This window comes from Podarcis pityusensis, assembly GCF_964106645.2.
Source record: "Podarcis pityusensis genome assembly, chromosome: 2".
NCBI classification, from domain to species: domain Eukaryota; kingdom Metazoa; phylum Chordata; class Lepidosauria; order Squamata; family Lacertidae; genus Podarcis; species Podarcis pityusensis.
The window spans coordinates 51972550-51998961 of NC_138029.1; the positions used below are offsets into that span (position 1 = coordinate 51972550).

At 47.2% G+C, this 26412-nt stretch overlaps 1 protein-coding gene across 1 annotated transcript in view; it reads left to right on the plus strand.

Moving 5' to 3' along the window:
* The first annotated feature begins 3085 nt into the window (after positions 1–3085).
* Positions 3086–26412, plus strand: part of STK10 (serine/threonine kinase 10) — a 67591-nt gene continuing 44264 nt past the window's right edge. The window contains exon 1 of the mRNA XM_080997116.1: positions 3086–3728. Coding sequence (XP_080853242.1) covers positions 3573–3728 — 156 coding nt within the window. The 5' untranslated portion in view covers positions 3086–3572. The remainder of the gene's footprint in view (positions 3729–26412) is intronic.

Below are 26412 nucleotides of genomic sequence, written 5' to 3' on the forward strand. Positions count from 1 at the left end.
TCAGCAGCTTCTCTTTCCAGTCTATTTCTGAAATTCCTTTGTAGTAAAACAGCTACTTTGAGATCTTGTATAGAATGTCCTGGGAGATTGAAGTGTTCTCCTACTGGTTTCTCTGTTTTGTGATTCTTGATGTCAGATTTATGTCCGTTTATTCTTTGGCGTAAGGTTTGGCCTGTTTGTCCAATATAGAGAGCTGAAGGACACTGTTGGCATTTGATGGCATACACAATGTTAGACGATGAGCAATTAAATAGTCCCGAGATGGTATGTGTGATGTTGTTGGGGCCAGTAATGGTGTTGTCCGGGTGTATGTGGCAGCAAAGTTTAAAGAATATTTTTTCAAATATTCTTTAAACTTCTTCCAGTCTTCTTCCACCGTCTCTTCTCTCTGGTCCCAGAGTCTCCCAGTCAGTTTGGCAAGTTCCATATAGTCCATCATCTTCATCTGCCATTCTTCGATAGTTGGTAAATCTTGTTTCTTTCAATTCTTCACTAGTAATATTCTTGCAGCTGTTGTGGCATACAGAAAAAAAGTAACATCCTTTTTGGGGATTTCACGCCCCACTATACCAAGTAAAAAGGCTTCTGGTTTCTTAATGTGTTTTTCAACACTTTTTTCAGTTCATTATAAAGCCTTTCCCAGAAGTCTTTTACCTTGGGGCACGTCCATCACATGTGGTAAAAGGTTCCTTCTTTTTCCTTACATTTCCAGCATTTATAAACATGAGTATGATACATTTTTGCTAGGCTTCACGCCTCATTGGGTGTTTTTGTGCCAGACACGAATGTGTCCTTTAACAATGCCTCTTGCTTAGGTGGATGGAGAATAGAGGAGGATGTATGAGCATGTGTAGAAACTGGCCCCTAGAAGGGTGGTCAGGAGGGAATGTGGCCCCTGGGTGGAAAAGCAGAACTCTGGGGTTTCAGACCAGGAGCTTTTCCCACCCCAGCTGGAGATGATTCAGTCTGGTGGGTCACAAGATGCACAGCCAAAATGGCAACTGGCAAAGCTAGTGAAGATTTACTACATAGCAAGTCCTGTCATTTCCAAATTATGTAATTCCAAGCAGTTCCTCTAGATGTCCCTATTCATTTACATTTGTTAGTGTGTATGAGCAGCAGAAGTGGTCTGTTTCTGCCAAGACTACTGTACCAATCTAGTAGAATATTTGTTCAAGGTCCAATTAAGTCAAAGTATATGTTTCATTTAGTAAAACTGGTTCATGGATCTCAAAACAGGTTTATCTAACATTATCCTATCAGTCCAGCTGCCGGATAGTGTCTTTGCAAAACCCCATTGTGAGATGAGAGGTACTAAGCCAATGGCAGCCAAAGGGATGTGATACTCTAAGCCTCTGCGAGGTCATAGTGGAGTTGCAAGCTATGTGCCAGAGTAACAAAGGTCATCAGAGTAAATCAGGCAATCCTGAAGCTGGAAAGATCATACAGAGGCCTCAGAAACTACAGAAGTGAGCTTAGAAGAAGCCAAAAGAGAGAGAGCAGGGCCCTCAGAAGACAGGTTCAGCAAACGGCCATTGATTACAGCTGTAATTGGCTCATATTTGCTTGCTGTAACCCTGTCTAACTTACTCCTTGACATTTTTGCGAGGTAAATTTGGCATGACTTATAATAGGTCTGTGTGTGTTATGTTGTATGAAGCCCACTAAAGACATGCTATTCTGAATAATTTTATATTACAATCAGAGGTGGCCCGCCCTGGCCTGTTCTGCTACCTGGGGCAGAAAGGGAATTGCCGCCTCCTGCTCTCTGCCCACTGCTCCCGCCATGCCACGCCACCACCACTTCAACACCCCAGCTCCCACCAGGTTCGGCAAAAGCCAGGGGGTTCCACAAAGTGTTGCCGCTTGGCTCCTCTGCCTTGGGGTAAGAGGAGCACCGTGCACCATAACACCTCCATGTGGCCAGCAAGAGGGTGGCATTCTGGTGGTGACAGAAGCAGTGGAGTGAGCAGAGTGCCACCTCTTGCACTTCCGCTGCCTGAGGCAAGCGCTTCACCCAGCCTCATGGGTGGAGTGGCTTCAATTACAGTACAGTGGTACCTTGGGTTAAGAACTTAATTCGTTCCGGAGGACTGTTCTTAACCTGAAGCACCACTTTAGCTAATGGGGCCTCCTGCTGCCGCCGCCGCCACACAATTTCTGTTCTCATCCTGAAGCAAAGTTCTTAACCTGAGGTACTATTTCTGGGTTACTAGAGTCTGTAACCTGAAGCATCTGTAACCCTAGATACCACTGTATACTGAATTAGGTGACTAAGCCACTGCCACCAAACCATGGGTACTGGTGGTAATATTATTAATTCCACACAAATATTGGTTGTTTACAAAGACACGCATTCAAATACCGCTTCTACCACCCTTCAGGAACTCAGTAGGGGGGGTGTCTGTGTTTTTTTGCAACCCTAAAGCTAGTGTTACTAATCAATGCAGAGCTACAATTTACAAATCGTTATCTGAATAAGAGACTCTCTGCTCAAGAATGACATTTACAGCTCCACCATCTGAGCCAAGTCTGCTCAAAGGGAACTCCTGTTCCATTCAGTGGCGCTCCCTCCCAGGTAAGCGGAGTTGCTAGATCGCTTCTCGTAGTTCCTTTAGGACACTTTCCCCGACACGCACATTCTTAACTCCCTTCCGACCATTTCCAAAGAGTGATTTTATTTTTAATCCTCCCGGGTTTCCCAGAGTTAGAAAGTGTGCCGGTGGCGCACGAGATAACATCCCGCTTTCAGGTTAAGCCTCCTCGCGGGGCGGACTGGAGCTCCGTTGCACGTCTTAGCCACGAAGCCACTGGAGCGCCAGCCGGGACCGCTCGCTTGCTCGCCGGGTGGCTTCCCTTCCTGGAGAGACCCCTCTTCTTCCCGATCCCCAGCAGGGGCAAAGGAATCGGAAACGGAAACTACAATTCCCTTGGCCCCTTGCGAGGGGTGTTTGCGAAGGAGGGACGCTGTGGAAGCGGCGGAGGGCTGCTTGGCCGAGCGGAGGGCGGGCTCACACGACGCACGGCTCCGGGGCGGGGCCAGGAAAGACACGCAAGTGGCTGCTCCGAGAGGAGGAGGCGGGGCGAGCGGGACGCGGAGGGCTCCCGGTGTGGCCAGGACGGGGCGGGGGCAGAGATGCGCGCCCAAGTCCCAGCAGGTGAAGCGGCGCTGCGAGGCCACTCCACGCGCTCGCCTTGAGCGCTCTCTTCCCCGGCCGGGCCGGAGGGGCCCCGGGGTGGTCGCTGCGGAGCGCCGGCTCCTGCGCTCTCCTGCGAGGGGGCGCGCCACGCGTGGCCGCGGAAGCGCAGAGAGAGGCAGCCGAGCAGGCTGAGCCGATCCTTTCGCTTTCCCAGCCGAGGCAACGGTGCGTCTGCCGGGCAGGAGTTGTTCTTGCGCGCTGCTCTCCAGAGCGGCTCTGGGTTCGAGAGCTGCCGCCCAACCAGCCGGTGCCTGCTGCCGCTCGCCGCTCGCGGACTAGCCGACCGCAACGCCTGCTAGCTCGCCGGACCCGTTTCCCTTCTGCCCTCTCGGTTTATGGTCGGACCATCGAGGGCCAGCCCGGGGCAGTGCCATGGCGTTCGCCAATTTCCGCCGCATCCTGCGCCTCTCTGCCTTCGAGAAGCGCCGATCCAAGGAGTATGAGCACGTTTGCCGGGACCTGGATCCCAACGAGGTGTGGGAGATCGTCGGAGAGCTGGGCGACGGCGCCTTCGGCAAAGTGTACAAGGTGAGCAAGAAGATGCGGTGGCGGGAGCGAGTTCGAGTTCGGCGCGCCTTGTAGGCGCGTGGAGTTTGCTTGGTGGGGTAAGGTAAAAAGGTAAATGAGCCGGCAACTTCACGAAACGAAGAAGGAAAGGCTGGCGCATGGGCTCTCTCGAGTCTCTCTCGCGTTCACAATAACACCTTGCAAACCGCGTTAGGTAGCAGTGTATGCGGTTCGGAGGGTGGCGAGCCGTGACACGAGACTGTTTCCTCAGAGGAGCTGAGAGTTCATTTTCACCAAAGTCACGTGGAGTTCTCCCCAAACACTTAGGGGTTTCGTTTCATACCTACAGGATAAGTTGTTATACTTCTGTTGCTGTACTCTGAGAAAGGAGGAGGGGGGTAAATTATCTTGTAGCATGTCACTTTAACAAGTAACTCGTTCTCTTTGAAAAGTGCCTTTCCTTCTCTCCTTAATTGCTTCAACTCCTGTGTGAAGCTGGATTTGGGCATTCATAAATGTGAAACTTACCTGTATCCCGTGGTGTGAGTTAACTTTTGCATTGGGAACACACGTGGATAGATCAGAATGTTCACTGCTTTTCCCAGTCCCCCTCTCCCGGCTTTTTAGTAGGTTGAGGAATCCTGCAGACCCCACAGCTGTGTGCATACAGATTTTGTTTGGATAACTTTACTCCTTGTACACATGGCAAGTCCGTGCAAACCATCCTGGATAGAGAAATGTTGTTCCTTACCAGCGTGAATAATACAGTTCAGCGATTGAAAGGCATTAAGTATTGCAAGGAGAAATAGCCAGAGACCTGCTAGATCCAACCAAAGGCCTCTCTGGTCCAGCATAGGCCAGGCCACTGGCCAACCAGAAGCTGCAAGGGCCGGCCCTAAATACTTTGCTGCTTGAACCAGTTAAAGTTCTAAAGCACAGCCAAGTTATTCTGGCACTTAAGGTAGAAAGCTCCGCAACAATTTTTCTCTTCTTTCAATTTTTCTCTTCTCCAGCAGTAAAAGTGCAATAAATATTAAACTAAATAACTTAATTTGATGCCCCACCATGGCACCAAAACACAGCTGGTAGGGCCCGTGCGTGAGCAGGATACGAATGCAGTTGCCCTTTTTTGCCGATTTCCCCCAGCAAGTAGTATTCATAGGCATGCCGCCTCTGGCCCTGGAAAGCGATCACAACTAGTAACCTCCCATAGCTGCTGTCACATTCATGTAGCCTGCAAAGCCTTGAGAGGAGGTTAAATCCTTCTTCCATTTGGTTAATAGCAAATTCTTACTGGGTTTCGTTTCATGTAGGAATGGTGTTGGGCAATGGGGGGATGAAAGAAAATACTCCGCAAGAGAATTTTTAATTTATCCTTGCTTCTTATGAGAGTGACATTCACGGCAACAGGTGGGGATGGAGTTGGGGATCAAGTGTCCTCTTTCTATAAGTCCATGTAGTGGGAGTCCCCCCCCCCCCTTGCAGGAGCACATGTCTTGCCAGAAGTCTGTAAATCATATAGACTGTGTGTTCCTTCAGGGGAGATGTGGAGTAATCTTGGATTAAAGAGGTAGTGCAGATTTAGGGGTGCGCTGCATTTTGTTGTTCTATTCTCCCTGCCTCTGATCCAACACCTCTCTTTTAGATTGTAAGCTCCTCTGAGCAGAAACCCTAGAAGCTCAGCCCCAGTATGTTTCAGCAAGGCACATCAAGTTCCTGTTAGTAGGTATTTCTAGATGGATGCTTTAACAATACTGTTCATCAGTCTTCCCCAACCTGGCGCCCTCTAGGTTTTAAGGTCTACAGCTGTTGTCAGCTGTAGAGGGCACCAGGTTGGGGGTGATGGGAGACTGAGTTATAGTCAAAAACATCTGAAGAACTTCAGGTTGGGGAAGGCTGCTCTCTGCCACGTATCTCAGCTGAGTCAACTAATTGGGTCCAATTCATGATAATGGGCAGCTTTATTTATAAAATGTCAGGGAGATGCTCTACAGATCGCTTGCTCTTCCAGATGTTGGTCTTAGTGCTTTATATTTACATATATAAAAATAGCTTCTTGTTCAGACCTCTTTCCTCCCCCGCCCCCTCTTCCCCCATTTGAGTGTCTTCAGGTGTTGAATCTAGAGCTGTCTTCAAATTTACCAGACAAATCCTTTTGGGGAGCCTGGATTGACTTGGCAAATCTTGTTAGTAATAGTGACTAGAAGCTAATGAGAGGCCAGCTGGGCTCATTTGCAGGGGGGATATGAATGCTGCTATATTGAAGACAGATTTCTGGGGAACAAGGTTAGCAAGAGCCTGATTGGGGCTTGGGCAAGTAGAGGTGGTACTGTAAGGCGAGGCTAGTGATGGAGTCTGGCCAAGCGTTAGACTTTAGAGATGAAGGGAACTGGCTTGGATCCCTGCCCTTGGTGAGTGCAGTACAAATTGCTGAAATGGCTGGTGTAGTGCAGGGACCGCAGCTCCATTTTTGTGGAAGCAAGAATAAAAAATTGACCTGTTTTTCAGCAGTTGCAGCAGATAACACTGCCACAATTGCACAAGGCAGGCTTGGCCAACCTGATACCCAGCATGCTAATTGGGGCTGAGGTGAGTTGTAGTCCAAAACACCTGGAGGCCAGAAGGTTGGCTAAAGCTGGCTTAAGCAATATGCAAGGGTACTAGGCTTGAGGAGGGCTGATAATGGCTCATCTGACTGCACTTCAGTCTAGGTTCTTTGACAATTCTGTTGACTACACACAATAATGGCTGTCAAGAATCCATTGTGGTAAACTATTTAAACCATGTGATGCATGTGTGTTCCCACTACTCTGGAAGGCAAGAATTAGTGTGGCCATCCAAACCACAAGAGTAATGAACTGTCTTTCCTGTTACAGTTCAGAAAAGCTTTGAACTTGTGTGTTTAGTAGAAGCAATGTAGATAGAGACTGCCACTGTCAGACTAAAATGCTGCTGCAAGTCTCTGGAAATCACTCATTTATGCCAGAAGCCTCTCCTGCTAAGAAAGTAAAATGAGACCTGCTGAATCAGGCCAGTATCTCATCTAGTCCAGCATCCTGTTCTCCAGCAGCTGATACTCAAAAGCATACTGGCTGCAACAGTGACGGTAGAACATAGCGCTCGGGGTTAGTAGCCATTGGATAGCCATATCCTCCATCAATTTGTCTAATCCTCCTTTAAAACCACCCAAGTTGGTGGCCACCACTGTCTCCTGTGGGAGCAAATGCCCACCTATCATAGGGGAGTTGCTCCATCCCAGTCGCCCTTTTCTGAACATTTCCCAACTCCGCAATATCTTTTTTGATGTGAGATGATCAGGACAGTACACAGTATTCCAAAGCAGTCATATCATAAATTTGGATGGTGGCATTATGATGTGGATAATTTTATTTTCAGCTAGTTGTCCCTGTTCTGTGTTTTTTTTAAAAAAAAAAAAAAAAGACTGGATGGGGGAAGCACTGCACTCATCAATAAAAGAGAAAGAAACAGGGAATGGGAGAGGTACCCAGTCTGTGATACCAGCTGGAGGAATGTGTCACTCTGGGAATACTGTAGCTCACTGTTAAAAAGCATTTATTTGGAAATTAACATCCATTTAAATGGATCTTTTCAAGTGTGTCTAAAGGCCATGCTCTGGTTATTTCCCTGCATGAATTATCACAACTAACCCCCCAACAGCCTTCCTGACCCCCTTCCCTTTGTTCCGTGTATGTCTGCTGCCAAGACTGTCCATCTCCCCAGTAGTTGTGGGCTCTGGTCCACAAAAGCTTAACTTTTAAGACACCACAATCTTGTACAATTGGTTCAGTGGGGCTTGCTTCTTATAAATTGGCATAAGATTGTAGCTAAACCAACAGACATAGTTGCCTCCCTGGAATAATTCTGATTGAGTGCACCACTCCTCAACCCCATCATTGTACCATTCATACCCAACATGAATTTCTTCTCCTTACTTCATGGTCGTTTAAGCATGATTTCTCTTCATGGTCTTTTAAACATGATTTTTTCTTTGGGCAAGGGCTTCATTGTTCAAACAAAAACCCAGGGAATGAGCTCAGCTTCCACTCCTTTCTTTGTACTTGATCAGACTTTTCCATTTCCTCCACCTCCTTTCACTTCTTCCTTATACCCCCTTTCCTGTTTGCTTGTTTTTAAATCCAGCCAAAGTCAAGCAGAGCTCCAGTGGGCGAGAGATGCAGCACAATTGCCACTGCATGCTTACTCAGAAGTTGTCCCACTGCTTTCAGTGGGGCTTACCTCTCAGGAAAGTGCGGCTTTAGGCCTGTGCTTGGTTTTTCCCATTGAAATAGTGGAATTTAAGCATTTTGGAGGGCCAGATTATGCCCCCTTGCCGACATGGGCAGTCCTTGATGTATGAGTAGCTTCTTGTAAAAATTTTGGGTTGGAAGGGAATTTAACTGTGCAAAGATAAACAAATTTAAGGTGTAGTCCTATGCACACTTGCCTCACTGAACACAGTTGGACTTAACTTCTGTGAGTTAAGCATGCATGGGACTGTGCTGTAAGTAACATAAGATGGAAGACTTCCCTACCTCACTTCTTGTATGACTGAATGGGAAGAGGGCATGGCAAGCTTGGGTGCCCGTAGGCTCCAGAGTATGCCCAGTGATGTCACTGGTGCTGAGCCACAGCCCAGAGACCTTTGAGCCTGCACAAACAGGGCGGATTGGGCCTTCCCTGCCCTCCGAATGCCATGACGAGGGTGGCAGCTTTGTTGTCAGATTATCAGCTTGGAATCCTTGTCCAGAACCTCAAACTTCTTGTACATGCAGTTCTCTTAGTAGTTGATTGGGAGACGGGGTGAGGAGTACGTAAAACACTCCAACAGAGTGATGTTTAAATCTAAGAAAACTGAACTACATAGCATATAAGCAACATGCTGTATAAACATCCATTTTGTTTAAATGCTGTGTAATATAAACCATATATATTTCATAGTGGGACTCATGCAGCCTGGGTGGTGGATAGCTGCAGCAGCACTGGTCCCCTAAACTGAACTGTGGCTGAGAGAGCTTCAGGTATCATTCAGTTTCTCTGAACTGGCTTTCTATGAATTAATAACCAGCCTGCATTGAAAAGTCTTTGCTTCAGATCTCACCTCAACCAAGAATTGGGTAAACTGTTCTTTGCTCAGCCTCACCTGCGAATTTAGAGATAATCCTCCCTATTTTACAGGGTTGTTATTATGAACATGCATAGCATACAGTCATGGAGTGAATCCTGCTGGCTTCAGTGGGGCTTAGGACTGGACTGTAATTTGCACACGCAGCAGTCATCATATAGCACTTGTTTTTCAATAAATTTGAGGTGTACTGTATAACTTTGGTAACCCAAGACTGCATGATTGGCGGTGGTGTCATAGTTGAATCATGATTGTGTCAAACAATTTGAGGCTTCTTGGTCATCCGTTCTGGGTGATTTATTCACATCTTGTTGGCGTGTTAAGGATACTCTCCCTTGCTTGTGTTATGAAATGAAAATGAAAAGCTTGGGGGAGGGGGAATGGAATGTATTTTAAGAAGTGCCTATCAACACATATGTTTACTTTACATACAGTTTATATACCTCTCCATGAGACTTCCTCTCAGCCAGAACAGGGACTTCCTGGTTCATTTTAAAACACCAAGTGGAAGGCAGAGATTGGGCCAAGGTCACTCAGTAGTTCAGAAAGTGGTCTTTAGCAACCCTCACGCTCTCTTGAGGTCACTTGTTGATGCAGCTGCTGTGAAATAAATAATAATAATAATAATTTAAAAAAAAAGACAGGCTGCATGCAGGTGGGTAACTTTTCTGCTCTCCAGAGAGCAGTGGACAAGAAGACAAAGGAGCTGCCATAAGTGTCCCCCTTCTTTCAAGTGGGCATTCTAGCTCTAGCATCTTTCTCCATTCCCCATGGAGCAAAAGAACTATACAAATGTATCTGAACTCAGGAGAGGAAGGGGCGGGTGTATTGTGTAAGTCAGTTCGTCAACAGGGATAGGATGGCACACACTATGGTTGAGATGGCCTGATCTATGCTGAGAGAGGGGGGTAAAGTGGGCTTGAGAACCCCGAGGGAAACGGATAGTCCTCCAGGCATTGCTGGGCTGCTGCAACTCTCACCAACTCTGACCTAGTGACTGTTCTGCCTAGGGCTGATGGGAGTGCCAACAACATATTCAGGGTCAAAGGTTGCCACCCTTGCACTGTATCCTGTTGGACCTTCTTGCACTGCCTCCAGATGATTCAGTAGGAGCAGCAAGGAGGGTCCAATCCTTTCCAGGCAGGGTGCAGGAGGCTCAGATGCCTTTAGGCCCTGGTTCCCCCTGACAACCCATTGTACCAAGCCATAGACAGCTCTCAGCCAGTGTCTTGAACAACAATTATCCCAGTAAATCGGGAATAATGTTATGACATCCAGCAAATGGCTCAGTAATTACTGCGGTTTTCCCAGTTTAATTACCAATTTAACTAGGGTAAGTTTGGCTGTCCCCAAGGCATTCCTCATCATGTCCTCATCATCATGTCCTGTGTCTGCCAGCAACGCACAGAAAATAATTGTTGGGTGCAAAACAACCTGACGAATAAGCACTCTGAATGTTTTACGTTGAGGAATTTGGGCTGCATGCAATGAGTTTATGGGAAAAATATATTGCCCTGTCTTTTTTTAAATGAGGCTTATCAGCTGCCTTTAAAATGTGTAACTTGCCTAGATTAGAACAAGTGTCTCTCACTTTGTCTTTCATCATCTTCCCCAACCCATGCATATGTTGAGGGGGAACTTGATAAGAAAACACATCTCCCATCTCAAATTGTGGAAACTGGGACAAAAGAAATGCTGCTTGTTGTTTAAGAAAAGGGAAGGGAAGTAAGGGGGGCGTCAGTGGTGTGGTGGTTCAGTGCTGAGCACCATTGCAGTGTAGATTCATTTTAATGGGTATCTTTCTCAGCAAAACAATACTAATTTGATTGGTTTTCTGCAACAGATGTTACCGTGTCGGCACAATGCCCTTAAAAAGAAAAAGAAAAAACCTTTAAAATAATTTTATTTCTACACCATTGAAGCTTTCTTTAATACAGAATAAAGCAGACCTTTTGGTTAACTTGCATATACGCACGGGGATCAAAGGAACTATTGGTGTTACAGGTTGAAGCAGATACACTGGGAGAGATTTTGCACGAGGCATTACTGACAGGTGCAGCACTTAGTGGAGAGCATAAGACTCTTAACTACTGAAACAAAGTCTGCTTAGCGTTTATGTTGATCCAGTCCAAAATCCATTCAAAGCAATTAGAAGCTCTGCTGAGGACTCTGGATCTTCCAGTTCTGTACATCTGAGCTTGCTAGGTATGAGAAAGTAATCCCTTGTAATTTGGAGAGTCTCTGAAGTCTGCAGGATGCAGACTTTCCATCTCTGTCTACTAAAAATGGCAGCCCATGGCCAAGTTCCTTCCTCTTCCTCCTTAACATCTTGCTCTGTGCCCTGTGTCAGGACTCCATTGTTCTCTGCCCTTTCTGTACCACCCCCACTGCCTCCACAATTCCCCATAAACAGCTGCCACTCGTGAGTGCAAAGAACTGCCCATCAAGATACAAGAGTTGAACCTGACATGGGGGTGCCATTTTTTGCCAGTGGCCCCGTCCCTCATTGGTATATATGTATATCAGTCTCCAATCTACAGCAGAAGGGATTGACGCTCCTTGCTGCTGCCAACATTTTGTTCTTCCTTTCCTCTGACAGTAAAAACAGATGCCCTGGAGCATCAAGAAGCTGAGCGTGACTCTCAGCGTTATGTGGGTGGGGCTTTGTTAGCTGTAAACCAGGCAAAGGAAAGGTATATTGTGTTATGGGCCATTTGAAATGCTTGACCAGCTTGTATGATGCACAGACCTATACCACAGTGCTGGATGCTCGAAGCAAAATAGCCCGAAGAAACTTTTTACACATGCAGGCTGAAGGTCAGCTTGCTAGAATGTTGTTGTACAACTGCAAATACTGGAGCAGGAAAGTTTATCTGCATTTTTGAGCGTGTCCCAAACCAGGGCTGCCCGCCTTGCTGAAACAGCAGGGATGCATCTGTGCCTCTTGTGAAATGCTATCGCTGTGTTCCAGAGGCTACTGATGAGAGCACCTACGCCCCTGATAACTCGACTGTGGCAGGATGTGTTTTGCTAGGGTGGCCTCTTGACACTGCCTGTTTCTGCAGCAAACAATGTACTGAAGTAACTTCCTGCTGAAAATGTGGTCTGGGTTTTTTTGTTTTTGTAAAGTTCTCTGTTCTATTGGTGTTGCAATATACCATAACTATAGCAATCCTCCGCTTTCCATTTCAAATAGCCATTTTCTTAAGTACACTGAAAATGTCTGTCTCCTTCTCCTCCATTCAGTGCAAAATCATCATTTTTTAAGGCTGCAATACTAACCGTGCTAACCTGGGAGTAAGCCCCAGTGAATTCAGTAGGACTGACTTCTGAGTAAATATAGGATCATAGAATTCTAGTGTCGGAAGGTACCAAGGGTCATCTAGTCCAACTCCCTGCAGTGCAGGAATCGCAGCTGAAGAATCTCTGATAGATGGCTATCCAACCTGTGATTAAAAATCTCCAGTGAAGGAGAGTCCACCACCGTGCAATATTGAACAGCTCTTACGATCAGCAAGTTCTTCCTAATGTTTAACTGGAATCTCCTTTCTTTAACTTGAATCCATTGGTTTGGGTCTTACCCTCTGGAGCAGGAGAAAACAAGCTTGCTTCATCTTCCACATGACCATGGGTAGGCAAACTAAGGCCCGGGGCCCGGAGCCAGCCCAATCGCCTTCTAAATCTGGCCCGCGGATGGTCCGGGAATCAGCGTGTTTTTACCTGAGTAGAATGTGTCCTTTTATTTAAAATACAACTCTGGGTTATTTGTGGGGCCTGCCTGGTGTTTTTACATGAGTAGAATGTGTGCTTTTATTTAAAATACAACTCTGGGATATTTGTGGGGCATAGGAATTTGTTCATTCCCCCCCCCCCCGATATAGTCCGGCCCCCCCACAAGGTCTGAGGGACAGTGGACCGACACCCTGCTGAAAAAGTTTGCTGGCCCCTGCACATGACAGCCCTTTGAATATTGGAAGATAGCTATCATATCACCTCTCAGTCCTCTCCAGGCTAGACATACCCAGCTCCCTCAAGTGTTCCTCATAAGGCTTGGATTTCAGACCTTTGCTATCTTGGTTGCCCCCTCTGCACATGTTGATTAGGATTGTGCCATAATTCAAACATTTGAGGTGATTATTTTTAGAATCTAATGGCTGGGGAATTCCCTACACCACCTCGAATGATCTGAACGCTGCAAATCCCCTTCTCTCCTTCCTCCCTCCCCCACCCCAATCATTTTGTCAGATGCAATGTTGTCATTTCCTAGCTGAATGAAATTTATTTTGACCCTACCCTAGTGCTACATTTCCTGGATTTCGAGTACGAATATATCTCTGGCAAATTCTGCATGTGCCAATTACAGTTCAGTGCTATTTTCCGCTAATGAATATATTTTTATGTTGTGAAATAAGTGACTTTCTTCCTGATTACGTGAGTGAGCTCTAGAGGCTCCCGCATAGCTCCAAAGCCCAGGAGCCAGCCTGCTTCATTTTGGATCAGAGCCACCTCTATTGTGAGGTGGTCCAAATATCTCCCAGGTGGGGATTATTGCCTCCACACCTCATCTGAGCTCTCAACCAGTTCACCAGAGGGCTGTTTGTGGTAGTTCCTTGACATTAATTTCCATACTGCAGACCTCTGCTGTAACTGCTGGACATCTTGGCCTTTTAATGCAGTGGCTTGCATTTGAAAGCGAGCAGAAATTGAGATTTCTGACATTTGTGGTAAAGCTTCAGCAAACTCTCCAAGAGGAAAATGCCAGCATAGCACTGGTGGCGCTGAGATGCTTCAAATATTCCAGGGATTCCTGCGTGCATTATGTGAGACCTGAAACTCTTAGAGGGCAATGTTTGACTGAATTAAGCAGAGTCTTTCTTGAATGGCATAGCTCTCAGTCTTGAACTTCATTCCCATTCTTTTGCCCACTTGAAGCCTTCTGGCCTTCACAATAAGACACAGAAACCCTGGGGCTTGCTGAACAGCTATGTAAGGCTAATGTGGATGAAATACTTATTGTCTTCAATTCGTGGGCTGTTCTCCCTGTCGGCTCCAGGCAAGGCGATAGGTATTTGCATCTCCTGTGTTTTGACTTGCCCTAGTTAGCTTTAAAGCAATTCTGATAAGCTCTTACACAAATGGTGTCATATAACAGGTGCTTTGTTCCATGGCTAGCATTCTCTGCTTCTGAAACATCCAGCTACAATGACTAGAGAAATAATAGTGCCACTCAGCACAGCCTTTCCAATTTTTGCTTTATTCATGTAGCTTCATGTTTGTAGCAATCCTATGTGGCCCATGTTGACTTTCTAATCTGCTTCAGACATTCTGTCTGAAGGCCCTGAAATGCCACCTCCTTCCACAAAGCCATTGACTCTTTTTATGGGCGGGGGGTGGGGGGAATACCTATATCTGAAAATGCACTGCACTTTTAAACTTTCCAATATCCCTCCCCCACCCACCCGCCTCAACCCTCTTCAATTTGGTTTTCATCCCATTCATTCAGCCAAAGCTGCACTTTGGTGGCAATCCAAACTCTTGGCATTTAGTGCTTAATAGAGCAGCATAGACACTGCCACAGTTCAGCCACTTGTGCTGGCAAGGGCAGAAGGGGTGGGTGGGGACAGGGCAAATAAACAACAACCCTTCGCTAGTCCAACTTCCAGCAGGGACAGATCAGTCTCAAAACGCCCCATTTCAGCCATTTCTGCTTGCCACCACCTGTGGGCATGCCATCAGCAATAGCTGCTGCCCACCCCCTGTTGGGGAGGCACATTAGGGCATCCCTTGCTGGTGGAGCTTCCCTCCAGCAGAACTAGGCAGGACAGGGTGAAGAGACATCTCTGTCCCATCCAAACCCCTGCCAGCACACTGACCAGAAGTTTTCCTAAAAGCAGCCTGCTTAAAACTGAAGACTCATTGAGTTATCTGCAGCTTTCAATACAGCTGTTAATCCACACTCTTAACCTCTTAACCTCTCTCTTTTGTATTGGTTTTTATGCTACAATGCCTTCTTCAAAGAGCTCTTATCTTGCTTTTTTCCATTTAGTTTCTGTCATTAGCTTTGTTCTTCCATCACATAGTAGGTTTTCACAGACATTCCATAAATTGAGACCAATTGATAGCCTGTACTTCTCAGGGCAACTTACAACAAAATCACAATACGAAAACAATGGCAGAAATAATAGGTAAAGGTAAACATAGCCAGCAAAAACCTGTTGGAATGAAAATCTGGTACTGACATTTTCACCTGATGGATTTTTAAATGTACCCATTACCACTTTTATTCAAACAATATCCATCTCTCCACTCTGTTGTCTTCTCCAGTTCTTCCTGACCTCTTTTACTGTCTCCCCCACCCGAGTGACAAAAACCTACCTAACTCAGTATAAATAAAAGCAGGTTTTTAAGCTACATGATTACAGAGCAACAGTATAGTATCTTCTTATACTCTATTAGAGACAGTAAAATTGTGACTGCTTTCATACAACCACTAGATAATTATCCTTTCCTATATGCAGCTGAATACTAAATATTTGCTCAAATGCACTTTCAGCCAGCAAGCATACCCATCACTTCACCTCTGTGGTCGGTGGATTACTGAAATTGGGAAGAGGTCAGGGTTTCTGGCTGAAAGTTCCCATATAGCAGTGTGTCTGAAGCTCTGAACTGTTGTCCAAGTTTTATTTGGAATTGTGTTTGTAAATAGGACCGCTTTCCGCTGCCGTGGTTCCCACCCTGGGACCCATTGAAGAAGGCCTGCTTTTGGGAGGGGGGCACTACCAGTTCACAGTAGAACTGTGGTGGAGAAGATTTCTCATAATTGGAGGAAGAGAAGTGGAAGAACTAATCTTGCCACAAGGACCTACTTAATCTGACACATTTCTGGCATGTTTGACAAAGAGTAAACAAAAACATAACCTCACTGTAGCATTGGCTGCCTAAACCCCATTCCCTTATACTGACTCATGCTGGCCGTGCAACCCTCTGCTCAGCAATGTGGTTCCAAAGAAGTCAGTTGCAATGAGTTGCTAGGAAACATCTAGCAAGTAGGGGAAATTGCCCTCTTGATCAAATATTCTTCCTCATCCCTACACCCCAAAACACCCACCACACACCCACACATACCCTTCTACAGGCCAGGTTTCCTCCTAAGAGGAGTGGGACACAGCTCAGTAGTAGAACACATGTTTTGCATGCTGAAGGATGCATGTTGAAGCGCAAGTCTCCGAACATTTACATGGCGGTTCACTCCTGTACACAATTCCTCTTTCCCTTCCTCTGTTCTAGAATGGATTGCGTTAAAAACAAACTAAGCATTCTCGCTACCTGTCACCATACAGCCTTGTGCCACTTCTCCAAGTCGGTGCACACAACATGGTGAGCCCAAACTATGGCTTAGAGAGAACATGTGTGCTCCCTGAGCAGTGCTTGTAACCCTTTGCTTCTCCCGGCTCCTTTCTACTGCTGTGTCACTCTGAGATATGCCAAGGTTTGACTTAGCATGTCATCCAAGCTGAGACGTCGCTAGGCTCTTCCCTCACTACCCGTGAGCATATGCCTAGGCTAATGTACGTAGGATTGCAGCTTGAATGTTCCTCATGCTACAGACAACGCATTGGAGAGAGAGACAACCCTTATCCACAATTAGAACAGCATACTGGATCAGACCAATGGCCCATCTAGTCCAGCATCCTGATCTCACAGGTGCCAACTTGATGCTTGTGGGATCTGAGCACAAGAGCATTCTTTGCCTCCTGGGGTCGCCAGCAACTGGCATTTTGGAAGCATTGCTTCCTCTTTTTTGCAATAAGGGAGTTTGTTACATCTCTTTTGTGACTTTGACCTTCGAATGCTGTGGAGGAGCCAATCAGTGAACACTCCCAGACATTGCAGAGCATGCAGTGATAGGCTTCTCCCCTGCATTCTGAGGTGAAAGGCACAGAAGGGCTGTGCTGTGGGTTCCCCCACCCCTCAAAGGTACAGATTGACTAGAATGCCTTTGAAGTTCTTCACTGCCCCTCTTGGCAGCAGGTAAATTATTACCTATAGTTCTGAACTCCTTTCCAGGCTCTGAACATTCTTTGCACATTCTTTGGCTCATTCATGTGTAAGTATGATTCATTTCAGAGCTGTCAGCGGTTGACTTCATTATGTGGTGCTGTAATTGTTGCTAGCATTTTTAAAGATCTTACTCCATTATTTGGACTACACAGATAAAATGTGCTGGAACCCATTACTTCCAATGAATTTATCAACATGGCACAGGAGTAAAAGTTTGAGAGATGACACTTTATTCTTCCACTTTTTTTTTACTTTTTTTTTGGAAGATGAAATTCTTGTTGAATCAATGCTGATCACAGCTTAGCTTCTGTTTTGTGGATGCTCTGAGGAAATGCCACTCCCTGTTCTCATCTAATAACCTCTTCCCAAACCACATCTCTAAAACCTCCATAATGAGTTATTATTAAGAATGTGCACCCTTGCTTTGAACTCATCTATCTTGTTTGGTATGCATGTGTGCCTATATCTCTTTATGTATATACTGGCAAAGTCAGTCACCTCTCCTGGATTGTTTACATGCAGTGGTATATATGAGCATAGCCATCCCTTGGAAAGTAATGGTGTGTATTCCAGAATGTGGTGAAAAATGGGGGCATGCATTTTAAATAAATAGTTACCTCTTAAGTTATCACCTAATTTAAGTGTTTCCCTCTATATATTCAGTTGAATGTTGAGGCTTCTTGGTTACTGGTTGCTGTACTGTAATGTACTGCAAGGTAAACATGTTCATTGTTGGGATACTCTAACATGGCACCAATTTCAAACTATCTTATGATCTGGCTGTAGGGTCACACTGAGGTAATCAGAAAGCAATTAACCATCTTGGTGTCCTCCTGTGATAATCTGAAGGATCAATTACTTGATGTATTGTGAGCAGGGGCATGTAGCGTGCAAAGATTTGTTCCTTCCAAAGAAAACTGCTTTGGTTTGGTGCTTCATATTGACAGCTTGCTTTGGTTAGGATCCCTAACTTCCCTCATTGCAGAGTCTCTGGTTCTATAGGCACTCCTATTTAACAATTACTTCTCTGGCATGTCTTGTTTTGCTTGTATGTGTTAACAGAAGGTCTTTCAAGGCCTCTGTGGGAGCATTGCTTGGAACATGAGCATTTCTGGCGTGCATTGGGGCATGGAATCCATCTTAGAAACAAACCTTTTAAATGGATTTGCCACTCTCTGGACCCCACAATATGTTCTGTGGTGATTCTGAATTGCAGGGGTGAAGTGGGGGAATCTATTTTGATCTTTGACCTGGAACCTTGTGCAATTTAGTATCAGTACTTCTGCATTCTTCAAAATGCTTTCTTGCTTTACTGGAACCTAGAGAAGCTTTCACCTTGGGCAATTTTGAGGCGGAGGCATAGTGGTGGATTGCAGTTTCTTCATCTTCTCAACACCCCCCCCCCCAGCAAAAAAAATAATGGACAGTTTCTATTCCTTATTTGTAGACTGAACAGTAGCATATGCTCTACCACCAAAATATCATTTCAGGAGCACAGTATCCTCTCATGTGCTAGGAGAATAATAGGATAATAGCTGCCATTTCTCTCCAGGACTAAATCCTAAACAGTGTCCTCTTAATCAGCAGAACTTGATGTTTAGATTCACATGCATTGTTTGCAGTTCAGTGAATTATTTCTAAATATTATTTTTCACTCTGGCTCTTTTTATTTTTTTGGTCATTAGTCTTCCAAATTCTGCTGGGTGAGCTCATTGCTTTGTACCACAGAGAGCTGTGCTTCAGGGTTTTGAATCTTTAAACTCTGAAAAGTGGTCCCCTCCAAGCAAAACAGCTTGGCTGCCACACTGTAGTCATGACTATGTTATCTAATGCTATGCACCTTTTCACAGAATAATCCTTTTAACCTGATAAATGCACACTTGTTGTAGAGGGTGTCTGAATGTACTCCAAGAAAAGCTCCCTTGCCCTGAAATCATTTCCCCTGCTTAAAATGTAAATTGAAATTTTCAGGAGTATGTGTGGACTTCCTTTGAATTAATCAGATGAGATGATCTGAAAGGCAGCAGCTGCTGTTGGAGATCATCATTTCATTCCTTTACTCTCAATGAAACACAGTGGCTGACTACTGAACTTGACCGAACCCTGTTTTTCCAAATGGGAATGTAATTTACAGAAAGACAAGTGTTATGTTCAGAGCAATCAATTTGGCTGGGAATTTCCAGGTTTTAAAAAAGTCAGCTGCACCCCCAAAGGAATGCAGCATGTAAATGTGACCTATGAAACAATTCACAAATCTGACCATTGATAAACAACCCTCCGCCATTGCCTCGTGAACAACAAAGTAACACTTTATAAAGCTCAAAAAAGCAACATTCTGATTGCCACACATTAATCAAGACATGCTATGTGACCCAGAACAACCAAACTCATGGCAATAGAAGGAAATGGTCATTTTAGACCCATGGTGATTAAAAACAAAACAGAACCATGAGGAGCAGGCTGCTGCTGCACCGTGAGTGTTGGGGAAGGCCGCTCCCTCTTCAGGCTGATTCCACCAGGCCTAGGGGGCGGGGCCCAGACTCACCTTCGCCACAGCTTTAAGAAGCCTCACTGAGGCATTGGGACATCGCTGCTGCTGCACCGTGAGTGTTGGGGAAGGCCGCTCCCTCTTCAGGCTGATTCCACCAGGCCTAGGGGGCGGGGCCCAGACTCACCTTCGCCACAGCTTTAAGAGGCCTCACTGAGGCATTGGGACATCGCTGCTGCTGCACCGTGAGTGTTGGGGAAGGCCGCTCCCTCTTCAGGCTGATTCCACCAGGCCTAGGGGGCGGGGCCCAGACTCACCTTCGCCACAGCTTTAAGAAGCCTCACTGAGGCATTGGGACATCGCTGCTGCTGCACCGTGAGTGTTGGGGAAGGCCGCTCCCTCTTCAGGCTGATTCCACCAGGCCTAGGGGGCGGGGCCCAGACTCACCTTCGCCACAGCTTTAAGAAGCCTCACTGAGGCATTGGGACATCGCTGCTGCTGCACCGTGAGTGTTGGGGAAGGCCGCTCCCTCTTCAGGCTGATTCCACCAGGCCTAGGGGGCGGGGCCCAGACTCACCTTCGCCACAGCTTTAAGAAGCCTCACTGAGGCATTGGGACATCGCTGCTGCTGCACCGTGAGTGTTGGGGAAGGCCGCTCCCTCTTCAGGCTGATTCCACCAGGCCTAGGGGGCGGGGCCCAGACTCACCTTCGCCACAGCTTTAAGAAGCCTCACTGAGGCATTGGGACATCGCTGCTGCTGCACCGTGAGTGTTGGGGAAGGCCGCTCCCTCTTCAGGCTGATTCCACCAGGCCTAGGGGGCGGGGCCCAGACTCACCTTCGCCACAGCTTTAAGAAGCCTCACTGAGGCATTGGGACATCGCTGCTGCTGCACCGTGAGTGTTGGGGAAGGCCGCTCCCTCTTCAGGCTGATTCCACCAGGCCTAGGGGGCGGGGCCCAGACTCACCTTCGCCACAGCTTTAAGAAGCCTCACTAAGGCATTGGGACATCGCTGCTGCTGCACCGTGAGTGTTGGGGAAGGCCGCTCCCTCTTCAGGCTGATTCCACCTGGCCTAGGGGCGGGGCCCAGACTCACCTCCGCTACAGTTTTAAGGACACTGGTGCTGCTGCAGCAAATGTTAAAAATGTTTTTATATATTTTAAAGTATTTTAAAGGTGTTTTTACTTTTTACTTTACTGTACCACCGTGAACAGTGGTTTTTATCTATGTATTTTTATTTTGTTCTGTTTTATTGTGGTTTGGGGTGGGGATTGGTTTTGTTTAGGTAGAATTGTTTTCAGTTTGGTTTGGTTTTCTATTTTGTAAATGGAGGCTTGTATGAGGCTTGGGATTGCTACCGTGGAGGGGCGAGGGAGGTATGGTGGTGGGGGCAGATGTTATAGGCGAAGGGGATCGAGATACGGATATGCTCGTACCCCTTCCAATCTGCGCCCCATCCCGAGGGACGAGGGTAGGGTGAGCAAGGATTACTCACCTCCGTCACTGGTGTTGTGCAATGCCAGGTCTATAGGCAACAAAACCGCCACTCTGCGAGATTTCTTTACCTCGCAGGGGGTTGACCTGGCTTGTGTGACGGAGACCTGGGTACGCGAAGGGGCAACAGTTACCTTACGAGAGATGGCACCCCCGGGTTTCTCCGTCCTCCACCAGTCACGGACTGTGGGCCGGGGGGGAGGGGTGGCATTATTAATCCGGGAAGATTGTCCTTTCAGGGCTCTACCATCGCCATCGATCCCCGGCATTGAATGTGTTGGCCTAGTGTGGGGCTCTGAGGTGAGCTTGGCTGTCTGGCTGGTGTACCGGCCACCTAGCGCACCAGCAGCCACCCTGTCAGGCCTACTGGAGGCGGTGGCCGGCTGGGCCTTGGAGTTCCCTAACCTATTGGTATTGGGGGACTTCAACATCCATGCTGATGCCACTCCCTCCTCACAGGCTCTGGACCTGGTGTCTTCCATGGCAACACTAGGGCTCTCCCAGTTTGTTTCAGGCCCCACACATCAAGCAGGCCACACGCTGGATTTGATCTTTGGCGTAGGTATAGATGTGATCATGTCTCCTTCAATTAAGGTGCCATGGTCTGATCACTACGCTCTGAAAGCCAGGATTGACTTTCCACCCCCACCCTGCTTAGGTGGCGAGCCGATTTGGGCTCGCCCGCAGAGGCTGATGGACCCTGATAGATTCCGTCAAGCCTTGCGGGACCTTGCTCCCCCTGGCGACTCATTGACTGAGCTTGTTGAGGGCTGGAATACCCAGCTCCTGGCAGCCATAGATGAGATCGCACCTAAGCGCCCTCTGCGACTCCGCAGAAACCGGGCTCCCTGGTTTACCGAGGAGCTTCGGAAAATGAAGCGGGACCTCAGACGGCTAGAGCGAGTATGGCGGGGTGCCCGTGACGGAGCCTCAAGAACATCTTATAGGGTTTTTATGAAAACCTATGAGATGGCGGTGAAGGCCGCTAAGAAGTCTTACTTCTCGGCCTCCATTGCATCCGCTAGCTCTCGCCCGGCGCAATTATTTAGTATAATTAGGTCTTTAACGTCCCTTGAAGGACAGCCAAATTTAAATAACAATCTGACACACAGCTGTGAGGCATTTGCGAGCTTTTTTGCGGAGAAGGTCCTGTTGCTCCGCCATGACCTCCCTGCCAATTTGGATACAATAAAGGAACTGGAGGCCCCTCGACTGTCCTCGGGTCCAGTATTGGACCACTTTGATCGGATATCCCCAGCCGATGTGGACAGACTCCTCCGAGCTGGAAAGCCCACCACCTGTCCTCTTGACCCGTGCCCGTCTTGGCTGATTAGAGCGTGTCCAGACGAGGTGCGGGCCCCCCTGGGGGATATCATCAATTTGTCCCTTGGCACCGGGATATTTCCAGGGGAATTGAAGGAGGCAGTGGTGCGCCCGCTCTTAAAGAAAACATCATTAGATCCCTTAGATCTATCCAATTACCGCCCGGTTTCGAATCTTCCATTCCTGGGTAAGGTGATTGAGAGAGCGGTTGCTGAACAGCTTGGTAGGTTTCTGGATGAAACATCGGCTCTGGATCCATTCCAGTCTGGCTTCCGCGCTGGTCATGGGACCGAGACGGCTCTGGTCGCCCTAACAGATGATCTCCGCAGGCAGCTGGATCGAGGCGGGTCGGGGCTGCTGATTCTTCTAGACCTGTCAGCAGCCTTCGACATGGTTGATCACAAACTCCTGGACCACCGCCTTGCCGACGTGGGGATCCAGGGCACAGTCCTTCAATGGCTGCGCTCGTTTCTCTCTGGTCGGGGACAGAGGGTGGCGCTTGGGGGGGAATTGTCATCCCGCCACTCCTTGGTGTGTGGAGTGCCTCAGGGTGCGATACTCTCCCCGATGCTTTTTAACATCTTTATGCGCCCCCTCGCCCAGCTTGTCCGGAGTTTTGGGCTGGGTTGCCATCAGTATGCCGATGACACCCAACTCTATCTGTTGATGGATGGCCATCCTGACTCGGCCCCAGACACACTGACCAGATGTTTGGAAGCTGTGGCTGGATGGTTACGCGGAAGCCGATTGAAGTTAAATCCTTCGAAGACAGAGGTCCTCTGGCTGGGACGGGACGATATGGGATTGGGGGGGCAACTCCCATCTCTTGCGGGGGTGCAATTAGTGCCAGCACCGTCCGTTAAGAGTCTGGGTGTAATCTTCGATACCTCCCTCTCTATGGAGGCGCAGATTACAGCTATAACAAAGGCGGCATTTTTTCATCTCCGCCAAGCTAAGCAGTTGGCCCCTTATCTCTCTCGCCCTGACCTAGCCACTGTGATCCACGCGACGGTCACCTCCAGACTGGATTATTGTAACTCGCTCTACGTGGGGCTGCCCTTGAGACTGACCCAGAAACTCCAGCGGGTGCAGAATGTCGCGGCAAGACTCCTTATGGGGTCTTCGCTGCGAGATCACATTCATCCGGTACTATACCAGCTGCACTGGCTCCCGGTGGAGTACAGGATCAGGTTTAAGGTGCTGGTTTTAACCTTTAAAGCCCTATACGGCCTAGGACCCTCGTACCTACGGGACCGCCTCTCCTGGTATGCCCCACAGAGGAACCTACGGTCTGCAAATAAAAACATCCTGAAGGTCCCAGGCCTCAGAGAGGTTAGGCTGGCCTCAACTAGAGCCAGGGCTTTCTCAGCTGCGGCTCCAATCTGGTGGAACGCTCTGTCACAAGAGACTAGGGCCCTGCGGGACCTGACATCTTTCCGCAGGACCTGCAAGACAGAGTTGTTCCGCCAGGCCTTTGGTCAGGGCCCAGCCTGACTCCCACCTCCGGCAACCTGCACAGAACTTTGCTTAACGGTTGCCATTAATTTGATTTTAATTAATTTTTATAATGAAATGTTTTAGAATGTTGGATTATTTGATTGTTTGATTATTTGTTTGTTGTTAGCCGCCCTGAGCCTGGCTTTGGCTGGGGAGGGCGGGATATAAATAAAATTTATTATTATTATTATTATTATTCTAAGAAGTGAAGCTACTATTGCCACTGTTACTACATGCACAATGTTTGCAGCATGGATCAATAACCAATTGTGAGCCACAGTGTCATTGTGCATCATGTCCATAAAAGGAAAGGAGGCATTATACACTTGTCTAGATAATGCAGAGCCATTCCTTGCCACTCCACAATAATCCTTAAGCAAGGAGTAAGAGAGTGTGCTTGTATCTCTGAAAGGGAGAATGCAGCCAATTATCAACCAAGAAAGATCTCTTGGGACCAGATTATGGTGTCTCCTCCCAGCAAATACTTGCAGATGGCTCTCATAACTAACAACCAAATTCCGAACTGAACTAAAGATAGTGTTCCTAGAACAAGAGTGAGTGTGTGGGGCCGTGGCCTAAAAAGACTAATGTGATTTTCGTTGGCATCAACAGAAGCAAAGGAAAGAATGCAACATTGCAGTCTTCCGGTCGGTCCATCAGCCATCCATCTAGGGATGCTATTGCAGTGGCTTTTCTGTAGTGACAGGTGGTTGGACAACTTGCTTCTTGAGATCCCTTCCAACTCTGATTCTCCGACAGCCTATGATATGCAGTCTTGATGAGGCAATGCAGTTCCATGAGCCTGTGGCATTCTGTGATGTTTTATTTCTCCTTTGATACAGAGTGCTCCCTGGCTCTACCAGGACAAAGAATATTTACATACTTGTGGGGAGGAATCACTAAGTAAGTATTATTTGTGCACCCTGCAGTGCCTTGTTAATCCTGAACATTTTGCTTATTTACTTCTATTTTTATCCTTGTACACAGAAGGCTGTGTGCTTTCCATCTCTGGTACTTGGAACACACGCACACACAGTGCTTTAGGTGCTCAGGATCACCTAAAGTTATCAACATTACCTAGTAGCAACATACCGTATTTTTCGTCCTATAGGACGCACTTTTTCCCCTCCAAAAATGAAGGCGAAATCTGTGTGCGTCCTATGGGGCGAATACAAGCTTTCGCTGAAGCTTGGAGAGCGAGAGGGGCCGGTGCGCACCGACCCCTCTCGCTCTCCAGGCTTCAGGAAGCTATCAGCAAGCCTGGGGAGCCCGCGGGAGTTCCCGCAGGGCTCCCTAGGCTGCGGATAGCAGCCTGCTGCACGGAGCGCGGGGCGCGCTGAAGCAGAGCGCCCCGCGCTTCGGGCAGACATCGGCCAGCCCCACAAGCTCGGGGGACAGCGGGGAGGCGCAGCGCCGCCATCCCGCTGTTCTCCGACCTGGTTTGGTTTCCCCGACCTGATTTTGGGAGGGAAATAAAGGGGAAATTTTTTTCCTTTATTTCCCCCCCAAAAAACTAGGTGCGTCCTATGGGACGAAAAATACGGTAAGTAGGGAACAAGCATTCACTGTCCCAGTAAGTGCTGCTTCAATGTGGTAGGCGCTCTTGCAACCATGGAAGAGATGCCACTCTTGCTTTTACAGTCTTGTGCTGCTAGCAGCTAGTATGCACACACACTGAGTTTTAGAAGATCAGTTCAGATTTAAATATTCATTCATATGAAAGCTGACCGTATGTTGGACTGCTTGCACTGTTTTCTTAAAATGGAACTGCTGTGGTTCATAATCCAGCTGGCTTTGGGCAGCTTATATTTCTGGCACACGGGCACTCACCTGCTGAGTTCTCAGTATGATTTTAGGTCTTTGAACATTACTGATTTCTTTTTTTAAAAAAATCCTTTGAAGGGAGTTTTGCTGTCTGAAGGGGAGGGAGAAAGGGAAGGTGCTTAATCTTCCAATCTGAATGTCAGCATTTTTCCTGGCTGGTTGTTCACAATAGGCATGAAGCAAAGAAAGGGCTTCTGTATAAATCACTCCTTTATTTTTAACATTGGGGAACACTATGGAGGCATTTTTTGGTGTCAGTCAGGCAAAACTCCTTTTTAAAACTAGTAAGAGAGGTTTTAAGTCGTCCAAAATACCACTGGATAACCGGTTTAGTCACAATGGCCACTTTTTTCTTCTCTGCCCATTTAAAGCTCTTCAGGCAACTTGTGTCTCCACTTCACAACAAAATGTTCTAGAAGGCGCTATTTAGTAAAACATTTAATGGTGTCACAAAACCCAAAAAACAATAGACATTTCCATGGTACTGGCACAACTCATTTCCATACCCACCCGCTGATAAATTACAGTGGTACCTCAGGTTAAGTACTTAATTCGTTCTGGAGGTCCGTTCTTAACCTGAAACTGTTCTTAACCTGAAGCACCACTTTAGCTAATGGAGCCTCCTGCTGCTGCCGCGCCACTGGAGCACGATTTCTGTTCTCATCCTGAAGCAAAGTTCTTAACCTGAAGCACTATTTCGGGGTTAGCAGAGTCTGTAACCTGTAGTGTCTGTAACCTGAGGTACCACTGTATTTTATTACCTGCTTTTTGCCCACCCGCTAATAAATTACTCCTGGACTGATCCGTTTGGGAAGTGATACAGGACTATCCGAAGATTTCACCAGTTTGTGTTTTTTCCCTTTCTCTTTCCTAG